Source organism: Ambystoma mexicanum, chromosome 2p, assembly GCF_040938575.1.
Source record: "Ambystoma mexicanum isolate Mex_15411 chromosome 2p, UKY_AmexF1_1, whole genome shotgun sequence".
NCBI lineage: Eukaryota > Metazoa > Chordata > Amphibia > Caudata > Ambystomatidae > Ambystoma > Ambystoma mexicanum.
In genome coordinates this window covers 943,848,535-943,861,595 of record NC_090923.1, presented here as the reverse complement: position 1 = coordinate 943,861,595, position 13,061 = coordinate 943,848,535, and the positions used below count along the sequence as shown (strand labels likewise).

Genomic DNA, 13,061 nt, shown 5'->3' with positions numbered 1-13,061 from the left:
TTAGAAAAAATGACAGGAGGAAACACGCTAGCTATAGAGGACATTAAAGGTCTCCTGATAGCCATACTTGGTGAGAGAGCAGACGATGATTGGACACGGGCAAGCTACCCTGGTGCAACCACAATTAACACTGCACATGATGGAGCGCCATTTAAGAACTGCAGAGCGGCAGTATGGAAAGCGCTACGAGTGCTTTACTCAGACACTTCCGATATGGGAGCTATAATAACTCGAAAAATTAAGGAGTCGGAAGATCTGTTAATTTATATCCAGAATTTCCAAGACACGTGGGTGCTCGAAACGCATGAATCTTGGACGAAATCAATACCTGTGTTTTACTACATATTGTGCCAAGGGCTGCCAGAACCAGTGCAGAAACAGCTCAAGAAACTGGTAGGAGTTGAGGCTAAACCTTGGGCTGAAATACAGTTGACCATCGCACATTACTGTAGACTGTTGCAAGAAAAGAATCGGAAAAAAGAAGTGACTCGAAAGGGTGAGGAAGCGAAGCTGATGCAAAAGAAATTATCAAAGTATGCTCTTGAAGGAGCCATGCTAACTTACACAGCCGAACAGACCATGCAGCAGGTGATTAACCCGCAACAGAATAACCAGCGTAACGTAGGGTTTTACCCAAGGGGAAGAGGATTTAGAGGAAGAGTATGGCAGAGCAATCAGGGAGGTTTCCAAAATAATCAAGGAGGTTTTTAAAATGTGCAGAATGGTAGTCCAGATATGTCAAATGGACAGATAATCCGACCACCACCAGTATGTTGGTTGTGTGGAACAACAGGGCATTTGGTGCGCACGTGCAGAAGTCTACGCATGTTGCAGAATGGCCAAGGAATGGTGGCAGGCACGGCAGATCCACCTGCAACCTCACAACAGGGCGTTGCACAGGATCACACGGTGCAGCAGCAAGCGCCAGGAGTACAGCAAGGTGCACAACAAGGGGTGCAACCACAGAACATGGGGAATTTTTCACAAGGACAATCCCAACAGATACCGTCGCACGTGTCACACACGATGAGCACGGGGCAGGTCCAGAACTTTGGAAGTGAAGAAGGTGACCCCAGAAAGGGCTGAAGCCATATTAAACACGGCTAAGCCACACACGATAAAACAAATGCAGAGCTTTCCAGGCCTGTGTAACTATGTTAGGACATGGGTTTTCGATGACAGCTCTTATACTAAGCCTTTACTTCAGGCCCTAAAGAAGGCCCAGGTGACAAAGGAAAAGATTGAATGGTCTGAGGCGATGGAGAAAGGGTTTGCTGAACTCAAGAGAGCGATTTGTACGGCTCCAGTCCTCGGAATTCCCAATTATGCAGAGGAATTTTACCTGTTTTCACATACAGATGGCAGTGTTATGACGGCAGTGCTCGCTCAAAGAACATCACTGGGCTACAAGCCATTAACATATTACAGCGGGAACCTAGACCCAATTATGAAGGGTCACTTCCTATGCGAACAAAGTTTAGCTGCCGCAGCGTTCGCCATAGAGAAGGCAACAACCATTGTAATGGGATGTTCCATGACGTTATACGTCGAGCACTCATTATTTGCCATCTTAGATAAACCAAAGGGCACATTGACATCTCAGAGAGCTTCTGCCTATGAAGTGATCATATCAAACCCATCCATTAAAATAGTCCGATGTAAGATAGTGAACCCAGCCATGTTTATAGCAGAACCAGTCACTGAGGGAGAGCCGATACATGACTGCACAAATTATGAAGAATTCTATGATGAAATCCCCAGGGTGAAAGAAAATGCCTTGGCAGGAGGAGAGATCGTATTTATTGACGGTTCTTCGAGGATTGACCAAAATGATGGGCAAAGATACACAGGCGTCGCTGTGATGAAACACATAGCAAATGGAGAATTTCGAGTACTTGCTAGTGTGCGAATACCATCTCACTACTCAGCACAGGCAGCAGAATTATTGGCGTTGATACTCGCCATTGAGAATCACGCAGACCGGGAAGTAACGGTGTACAGTGACTCTGCCTATGTGAAGTCAACAGTGCATGCAGCATTAGCGCGCTGGAAAAGGAGGGGCTACCTCCGAGCTGACGGCACGCCAGTGCAGCCTTATTGGACAGGCTGATAAAAGCACTACAGCTCCCAGTGGGCATAGCGGTCGTGAAATGCGCCGCTCACACCAAGGGGACAGATTTTGTGTCACACGGGAACCATGCAGCAGACACGGAAGCCAAGCGTATGGCATCCAGAAGTGAGACGGTCGTGGAAGTGACGTGCACCCATGAAAGGATGATGATAGCACGAGCCACACCAGAAGCCTATAGCAATCTTGGGCAAACGCAACTAATGGAACTCCAAGGGGGGGCACCACAGGAAGAGAAAAACCTGTGGAGACGTCGAGGGTTTTCTTTAAACCCCTCTGACAGCTTGTGACAACAAGACAGCACTGGTAAACCAGTGATGCCTGTAGCCCTACTAAAAATGGCATTGGAACAGTTGCATTAACTGATGCACATCTCAAAGGAGAATCTAGCAGCAACGCTCGCGGAAGACTGGTTTATACCAAATTTAGCTGAGCATGTTGCATTCTTTATGGTGAGCTGCATAATCTGCCAGCAATTCACCGCTGGGCACACATTAAAGGTAAAAAGAGGAGTCATCCCCAGGCCAAATGGGCCTTCTCAGCACTTGCATGTCGATTACATCGACATGATTGAAGTTTGCAACGGGTACAGGTACTTAATTGTTGTGGTGTGTCCATTCTCTAGATGGATAGAAGCAGGTCCATGTAGACACCCAAACTCTACCTGTGCGGCCAAATTTCTCGTGAGGTAAGTGTTCCCTAGGTGGGGGGGGTGAAGTAATGAGATCAGATAATGGGGCTCATTTTGTAAATGCAGTCTTTGAACAGATCAGCTTGCTGCTTGGTATAAAGCACAAGTTCTCGTCGGCGTACCATTCAGAAGGTAATGGAATCTGTGAGAGGCTCAACAGCTTGTTAAAGGAAAGGATAGCCAAGTTGAAGCGCACTCTAAAGAGGGGATGGTTGCACAGGCTTCCTCTGGCATTGTATGCTCTTCAGAACCAACCTGGCTCCGACCATCATCTGATGCCACACGAGATAGCCACAGGAAGATGAAATCGCACTCCCCTGTCACCCCGAGATACAGCTAGATGTGATGCCCAGTCGACCAGGGAGATTCTGGGAACTGAAATGCAAAACTATCTGAACTGTATGACTTCTTGCTTTACTGTAATTTCAGAACAGCTGCAGCGACGACGAACAGGGTGCAAGGCAGCGCAGGACACAGAAAAAGACAACACATCAGTCACAGCTCAGAGTCTACATGTTCCACTCGTCTTCCCTGGAGATACTGTTCTGGTAAAAAATGTCACTAGGAAAAAGTGGGATGAGCCAAGATTCAACGGACCCTTCACAGTTGAAGACGTTATTTCATCCGCAGTCAAGTTACAAGGGAGAAGAGCGTGGATCTTCCTGGGTGATATGAAGCCATACATCGCAGGAATCTCCCTGCCTGCACCCCACCACAAAGAAACTACAGACAATGGGGAAGAACCACAGCACGTGCAGACAAGGTCCTTGACGAGGAAGAAGGACGCATGACCAGCAAAGCAAACACAAGGAGCCCTTTTGCAAGTTGTGGCTTAATTTGGACACTTCCTCTAAACAAAAAAGGAGATAAGTACATAAAAAACGGACACTCTGTGCATCCTAGTTGCAGGGTGAAGAAGATAAGTGCACATATAAGCCACAACATGTTCGAATGACACAAACTTTTGAACTGAATCTCACCTAAGCCTTGATGAAGGAAAAAACTATAGCAAACTTTGATCAAAGATATTTACAGTGGAAACAAACACAGCATCCCGATTCATCCAACACCAAGACTTTGTTTGGCAGTACTTATGGTGTCCCACAGTAGAGATATCACAAAGGACGTGGTCACGTATATCCACTTAGAGTTAATATCCTACCCGTCACTGGTAGGGAGGCTCACCAATGTCACAGACTTTCTTCAAGATCCTGACAACGAAAAGGTAATCAGACACCTGTTTACTGTCATTGCGGAAGCATTCATTGTACTCCCGGAGTACAGTGAGAAGGACACAAATTCTTCCACCGCAGGCGAAACTCATCAATACTAACTAGATGAACTCATCAATAAACTTTTCTTTCACATAATTGAAGAGTGCCCATCTATTGTCAGAAGAACAACAGACAAAGTGACCTTTCTTTGAGATCCAGCAAATGCTGAACATTTGAGTCATCTGTTAAATAAAATTAGCATCTTGGTCGCACTCAATGCAACCGGACAGTGCAAACATTGTTCACGTCAAGGAAAGAACATATAATCCTGAATCCCAACAAAGACAGGACGAATGTCTCTATCACCAGAAGACAGCAGATTAGCGCATAATGTCCTTTTTCGATTAATTACTGACTTTCCAGAACTGGTGGGGAGACCTATAGATGTTGACGTCCTCACCTTCATCAGAGATCCAGCTAATATCGCACAGATGGGAATGCTCCTGCACGGAATCATTCTCCAAGTGGAACTTTCCAACCTTCAGAGAAATTATCTGAGGAGATCCTGAAGTAACTTTCCACTGAGGGACCGATCGAGGGAGCAGAGTCAAGAACTTTATTTGTTATATTTGTTGTCATTTTGTTCCTATATTTCCTCACACTGACCAGTGTCCAACATGTCCTCAGGACTGAAGCGGATTAAAGGAGTGGACTGGAAACCTGCATGTTTTGAACATGCACAGTGAAGGTGTCTCATCAAAGTGTTATTGTAATCTATTTTTCCCATAGTTTAGCAAAGGAACCGTATCTTGTATCAAGAGACAATTACCTCCCGCAAGAGGGGGGACACTTGTGAAGCACTTGACACTTTTGACACAAAACTGTTCAAAGCATGATATTGGGTGGGAGAACGATAACATTGACATTTGGTGAATGATTGAGATGGGGGCCTAGAACAGTAACCTGGTCCTGCCACAAGTAAAGAGGCGCCCTCGCTACTCTGGAAGAAAATGCTGTCGCCTTACATACCGAACTATAATGTACTTATGCATTGTGTTTATCATTATTTTACTGTCATTAACGATCAGAACTGCACTTTTCATTAGTGCCTGTAGTGTTCCGATTTCAATGCATCCACCTGATAATGTACGCATGAAACCCACAAAAGCATCCAGACCTTATATAGTTATTTAAGTCCCTAGGAGATCTGATGGTAAAGTAAATGAACTTGAAATGAATGTGATTAGCAGTGATACACACACACTTGTGGTAACGAATGAGCAGGAAAGCCGGAGACAGGGACGGCATGAAATAAATGAAGAAAAAACACTGACAATTACATGCACACACACACTGAGTGCGCACGAACCAGGCCAGGTAGCAAGAACCACAGAACCTCAAATGAAAGCAGCAGAAAAGACGAGACTTCCTACCGAAAGAATGCTCACAGGAGATAGTGAGAAGAAATGAAAAGAATTAAGAGGAGAGCCAACAGAAGCAGTCCTGTCAGAAGACCTAAAAAAACAGAAACGGCCGCAGAAAGACTCTCTGCAAAGACACAAATGTTAATAGACCGTCTATTCCCACACCTGACCAGAGCTAGAAAACGACAAGAGGAACTGAAGAACAGAATGACAGAGGCTGTATTACCCAGCACGCATAGTCCAACACAAAGGACAAGTACCAGGCCTACAATACAATCATATACCGGACCAGTGCTAGGCTGGTTGGCATGGGCACTTGCACTCAGCAGAGAAAAAATGAACGAGGACCAGGAAGGAGCTGCCAGACTCTTGTCCACTCAAATGGCGCAGAAGAAGAAGCCTGCACCATGGACCAAAATACCTGAGAACCTTCCCGCAAAGAAAAGCCATACAGATGCTTTCAGGGATGTAGTTATAGCAAACTACAGGAAAACATTAATAATCAAGAGAAGCATGCTTGAAGATAATAATGAACTCAAGGACTACCTGGACAGCACAGCACATCTAGGGAACAACATTTGGTACCAGCATATGAAAGAAGTTGGAAGACGGAATTCAGAAGGAGATTGCTTTGTTTGTGCACTTCTTCCGTACAGCATGGGGAAATCCAAGATCTTCGTGGCTGTAGAAATTGATGTCCCAACAGCACATTGTCTGTCACATGTAGCAATGTGCAACACCAGAGGCCAGTTCATGGGAAGGGATGCCTCATTGATATGGGCAACTGAGACAGATTACCCCGATGAAGATGATTATGTACAGGACATTAAGACGAGAAATAGAGCTCATACTAGGAATCATGTGATCAGGTATGAAAAGCTTGAAGCCAAAAGAGCAAGAACAAGATGGGAAGTAAACCCGAGACTGAACATCCAAGGGAAAACCCCAGAAGAGGCTCAAATTTGGAAAAAGAGAGGCCAAATGCAGATTTGGGGAACAGTGCTTTCACCAAAAGAATGGGAAGAAGGAGTGGTGATCTGCCGAGCATGGATGGTCCTTGGAGCCTGCAAGGAAGCAATAGAAAACTCACAGAGACTGTGCAAACCTTCATGGCCGAAACTCACAAGATTACTGACATGGGTCGAAGACAGAGGAGGACTCCTGCAGATAGTGCCACTAGAAAGCCCGAAATTGTGTTTGAGGAACAACGGCACAAGGAAGATGGGAGAGAATCAGAACTGCGGACACATTTTTGAAGCTCCAGGAATGCTTCATGGAACTGCAGTAATTATGCATCATTATTGGGCGTGTGGATCAAAGGCATACATCAGACTGCCGAAAAACTGGGGAGGCATAAGCACGATAGTGAATGTCCACGTTCCTGCACTAGTGATCCTGAGAGGTGACCTGAATATTGACAGTTTCCCGAAAGCAGATGCTCACCTGAGGAAGAGGAGATCTGTGGAACTGACAAATAGAGTAAACAGAGAAAATTATTTCTCTGCCAAGTCAGAAGAAGCATTTCATGCAACCCCTTATGAACACAGGCTCTTCAGCCTCACCTCATCAGTGTTCGTGACAATCCTCATGCCAAGATTCCAAGTTGGAGCAAATACTAAATGGTTGCAGATAACCAGATAGGAGTTACTGCAGACCATCAACGCGACCAAAAAGGGATTCAACGCAATCAAGGAAGAGTTAAGAGCAATCCGACTGATGACCCTCCAGAACAGATATGTACTTGACATGATCACAGCTATGGATGGAGGTGTTTGTGCAAAAATCTGAGAATCATGTTGCACATTTATACCTTCTCACGACGAAGAAAACGGAACTTTAACAGAAGCCATAGGTATGCTGACAAAACTGCAGAACCAGATGATCAATGAAACCGATGAAGTTGATGATGACAGCTGGTTTGGATCACTGTTTTCATGGGTTCCACAATGGATGGCAGACATATTCAAGTTTCTGGGAGCCCTGCTATTGATGATATTACTAGGATTTTGTGTCATCAAGATAATAATTTCACAATGCCAGAAAGCTGCGAAGAAAGCCATAGGGATGACGATCATGATTGATGTCAAACCAGGATGGAAGCTCAGAGATCTAACTGATGATGAAATAAGAGACTTTGTGAAGGCAAGCGAGCATGCGCCAGAAGGTACAAAGTTTTTGTATCCCAGGAAACGTAGAAATTATGAAGGAAAATGGATCTACTGTAGCCCAAATGGACAATGCCAGCTAATGACATGGAACAAGGATGAACATGTAAAGACAGCGGGAAGCCTAAAAGGAGTGATAAAAATATGGACTCCAAAGAGAGCCACTCCTTCACGCCATCATGTACAAATCCGGAAGACGAAGAAGAAATGGATACAGAAGAACCAAGTAAGACGAAACCAAAGGAGGAAGTGGAAGTGGTCGATAAACCGACGAGAGGGGGGAGTGTAGAGGAGGTCCCAAATATAGCCTGAACTCCAGCCACCCATTTTGAAGTACCAGGAACGTTCACACCGAGATATGTGACGTATGACGGACAAATAAACCAGCAGAAAGCTGCGTTAGGACTCTGTCCAGTGTCCATCAGAGGAGCAATGCCTATTGAAATGCCAATAACCAGACAACCATGGACAGTAAGGTATCCTTTGAGACAACCCTACCAGCAAATGACACGAAATAAAGATTGCTTACACACTGTCCCAGAAGAAACTCAAAAGGCCTCAATTGAAGGCGAATGGTGATGTCACGAGGGCCCGGACAGACTCACAGATCAAAGAAACGACAATTAAAAGATGACACACAGAGATGAAATATCATGAATAAGGACAGCATGAACTTAGAAGGAGAGACGATGTTGAAATATAAAGAAACTTAAGCTGTAAGCAGGATGAAGATATTCAACCAGCTAACGCCTGTACATCTGCTTGAAACGCAAGAAGCTAAAAGAACAGTGCGGCTTTCTATGCTTATTAGGAGAATAGAGTGGCAAGCAGCAACTATATATCTACCTCAACGAAGCACACTATATAAGTGCGAGTCCACTTTATACAAAAGCAGAATTAACCCAGGTTGCTAAGGGTCAAATAGGACAGAACTCATATTCTAGCTAATACAAGAGGAAGACAGCGGAATCGAAATTCAGCAAAGAGCAGGCCGTGCCCGGGAAGTCGAGGTCAAACCAAGAAAGGGAGGTGGACAGTAGCTTGGAGAATTGAAACTTAAGAGCAGAGCAGCCTGCCCTGTGAAGGTCGAGATAAGGAGGCCCAGGCAGATGGCAGACCGAAATGAGAATTAAATGCACAAATAGAAGGAAAACTAAGCAGATTCACGGTGTGCTAACACGTGACCAGACAAGCGTGAAGAGGCACCAACATCTGATGTCACCCAAAACAGAAGATACCATAACTTTTCCTGACAAGAAGCTACAGTTTCGAGGCCGACCACAGCCAACTAATTGACACATAGCCATTCGAGTACTGATTGATGGAAGGGAGGCTGGGTGAATCTTGGGGCATCCTGCACCTGGTTAACCATTCTGCATGCTGCTAATTAAAGTGGAGATTTATGCTTGGGGGGGTGTAGCCGACCCAGTCACAATGGACCAAATAATTTAGGGTCCTATAGATAGTAGAACCAATGGGACGTCATACTTTTAGTGACGTCTACATGAGTAATGTTAGAGGGAAGGGCGTAGACGCCCTCCTGATAAGGGTTGACCAATCCTCACACTCCATTACCATATACAGATATAGCACCTATACTTAAGTTACCTTTTCCAACCAATAGAATTGCATGAAAAATGTATGAGTGTTACATGTCAAATGATGACGAATTTAGGGTATAATTGTTACTGTTTGAATGAACAGTTTGGGAGTTGAAGCAAGACGGGCTATCACATCACTGTTGATTTCCACGTTTCCCCGTTTTTTGTACTTGTCATTAAACGGACTCCCCTTTGCCAAACCATTGAGTTGTCCTTATTGATTGGTGTTGGAGTAAGAAATCCCGCACCACTTCCACCTCAAGGTGCAGCTATCTTGTCTTAAAGTACTCGAGGGCGGGCTCTGACTATGGGCCGGTCAGGGGTCACTCCCCCTCCTGTACACCTTTCTGGAACATCTCAAAGTGTTTGGATCAGTGGGTTCAAGTTTATCCATATTTGGTCTTTTGAGTCCCCCAAAATTCAGTTCTTGACCCCTGTTTCTTAATCTGTTCATGGAGATGCCAGGGGAGCCAGCAGACCAACTGGGTATGTGCATATATAACTATGCAGATGACACACAACTCATCCTTGTGTGTCATCCCTTGGGTGCTTCCAGCACCCCAGGTACTGCTATAACACTTTGACTTCCGTATGGACACATATGTATGTCCGAATTTACATAGGAATGCATTGATGTCCCGGCAGTCAAAGATTTACTGAGACAGAGGACTAGAAGGCTGGCCATGTTTTACAACTCAAATACTATGAAGGCCAAGATATTAATGATGCAGGCAACGCATGGGGATTGGCTGTTCAGTCTTGGATCCACAGGTTTTCTCGCATCTACACTTTTCAGTCTATATATACATTTTCTTCTAAACTGGCTGCAAGACCTAATCTTGACGCTCCCCAAATAGCTGTTGTGTAAATCCCTCTTTTTATATTCCCAGATAATCCAGTCGCATTGGTCACAGCAATGAACATGTTATGATAGTTACTGGATTGACCATTAAATGTATTGTAAAAACATCACTGTGACAGAGGGAATTAAAAAAAATAAGGATTTTGGGCTCACAGAGTCTGAACAACATATGCAAAATACATTTGCTCCCTTCCAAAATGGAATAAACATGTGGCCTCCCAGTTCCGAAACCAAAATCTTCTTTAAGAGCAATACTGAACTTTTCGAAAGGACATAGCAGGGCATGCACAGTTACAGAAGAGAGACTGGGGAGTTGGAGGCCACCTTGGGAAAGGAGAATGTAACCCAAATATCCTTCTTTTAAATGATTTCTTCATTTGCCAACCTCAGTACATTAAAACAGTGAGACTAACAGAATTCTCAGCAGCTGACAAAAGTCACAAAATGCTACTACAGCATCACACTGCACATCATCCACAAATTCCACCTCCAATTGCGACAACTTCTACTTCCACACTATCAGTGCACAATCCAGACCTCTTTCTGATTTCTGGAAAGCGTGCCACAACATCCAATAAAGGCTTTTTCAATGTTGCCTCCTCTCTTTACCCTCGACCACAACGTTGTGCTTTCATCACACAATACTAAGCCAATTTCTCAAACACTTGTCACTTGATCTAAACTGTACGCCACCCGTCGCCATAACCATTCCCAATTCACTGAACTCTCTGCATTCCAGAATCAAAATAGACACACTCTTGCTTTATGATGAAAACCTTTCCCTTGAGTGTCCCTGTCACATTGCTGGTGAAAAATCGCATTGCGCAATATTTATTACATTTAGCCTGAGATCCAACAATTGTACTACAATTGTACAGCATTTGTCCCAGTTCACAACACTTTTCTGAAAAGAAGCTATGCGCTTGACACAACTGCCACAAATGTAAGAGGCGTGGGGACCAAAAGAAATTTCATGTTTTGCCACCTGAGTTTAATGGGAACCTATCTATGTGCTCAGGAAGGGGACAATTTTCTCTCAAGTCTTGTCACCTTAAAAGCACAAGGCCCTCTGAAAGCATTGATTGCAGAGCGAAGCTCAATGTGTCAACATTCTATTGTACAGTGGCCACCACAGACAAGGAGAGGCTGTATCAAGTGGTAGCTCTCAAGCGTCATCACCTTAAATGGGGAGGAAATACCCTACAGCAAACAGGGATTCTCCAACGCTTCCTTGGCGGGAGAAGCTGAAGTGCTCAACATCCCAGTGTGCAGTGGCTGTTGCAGAGAGGGAAAGGCCCCGGAAAGGTTTACTTTGACCAACACTTGATTCTTTGGGAGACTATTCCGCTGGGAAGAGGATTGGAAATGCCTTGTTAATACGTCTGCTGCTCTCTTTGGCAGAACCGTCTTATAGTGGTGCGTAATGTGATGTGATCAATTTCTAGGGAGTTTTGTACTGTTGTTCGGTGCTAAATAAATATAAACAAATGTAACGTTCCCACGCAAATCTGTACATTAAAATCACACAACGACCACCAGCTTAGGATGTCCCTCTGGCTTCTAGACACACTTTCTGTATACATGCCTGGCTCACAGGCTAATTCAGAGGCTGGGAGCCTGTGAAGAGGACTTTTCTAGTGTATGGCACAAAGCAATGCATATATTTTACCAGAGGAAAGGAGGGAAGCATGATTATTCCAATTTAGGCTTAATTCATGGACACCCCGGTGTTGGTAAAAGAAGCAGTGAGAATGCCTCTGGGGTAAGAATGTGGGCCCAGGGGGTGAATGCGGGGTAGAGGCAGGGGGCTGCAGGTGAAAATATGGTGAATCCGATGAGAACATGCTGGCTATGGTGAAACTGAAGACCTCTGATAAACACTTACCAAGGTGGCTCCAGGGCAGATACTCCGGACATGGCACCTGCACAGTGGTGTTTGGGAGGCCGTCACCCCAGCAGGCGTACATATCAAAGGTGCGATTACAGAAAACCCCTGGAAAAAAAGAATCTCGATTCAGAAGGAGAACGTGTGAGAGGAAATGAGCAGAGAGTACAGAAGAAGAGAGGTAGATTGACAGAAACTGAGGGTGAGACAAGAATGTGTGTGTAGGAGAGAGAGTTAAAGAGAGAGCAACAAAAAAGTGAGAGGCAGTGAGAGAGACACGGGAGGAGAGAGAAAGACAGAGAGGAGACCGAATGAAAGGGAGAGTGAGAGGAAGATATATACAGAGAGAGGGAGATAAAGAGAGAGAGAGAGAGGAAGAGAGGGAGAGAGAAAGAGAGAGAGAGAGAGAGCGAGAGAGAGGGAGAGAGAGAGGGAGAGAAAGAGAGAGAGAGAGAGAGAGAGGGAGAGAAAGCGCTTTCAATGGAAATGATCCACATAAACAAAGTGATCACAAGGTCAAATCCTCATCATTGTGGTAGTAATGCTGCTATTACTATCGATAGTAACAATGGTACTAATTATATTATTAATGCATAATAACTTCATGCTATTGATTAAGTGCTAGTGATTAATTATAATTAAACCTGGTGCATTGTAGGCACCATGGCATGCCTGCTAGACTTGGATAAAGGGATGAAGAGCTGGTCACCTGTGGCTCAATGGGATCCTGCTGTTTGCACAATACTGTAAAGCCTGCCACCCAGTGGCTACACATTGCTCAGGGGGTGGGCATAGGGATACAACATGTGCCCCTTATATGGCTCAATCGGTTCATGGGAGGGCATTGGGGCGAGGTGTTAGCGACCTGTACGGTTCTGTGGGATCATGGTGTTGGCTCAGGGAGACATTGGATTAGGTGGTCGTCAAGCATGCCACCTCTATTACTCTAGGGGCTCATGGGTTGGCATCTAGGCACAGACCCGTCTTCCTCTGTGCCTCAATGAGCTTGTGAAGCTGGCACTGGGATGGAGAGCCAGTCACCTTATGGCTCAATTGGCTCATGAGATTGGGATATGGATATAGGCCCCCAA

The 13,061-nt window shown here is 44.9% G+C and overlaps 1 protein-coding gene across 1 annotated transcript in view; it reads right to left on the bottom strand.

The window, feature by feature from the left end:
- Positions 1 to 13,061, bottom strand: part of GIPR (gastric inhibitory polypeptide receptor) — a 582,639-nt gene that overhangs the window by 423,555 nt on the left and 146,023 nt on the right. Inside the window, exon 4 of the mRNA XM_069643058.1 lies at positions 11,971 to 12,078. Coding sequence (XP_069499159.1) covers positions 11,971 to 12,078 — 108 coding nt within the window. The remainder of the gene's footprint in view (positions 1 to 11,970; positions 12,079 to 13,061) is intronic.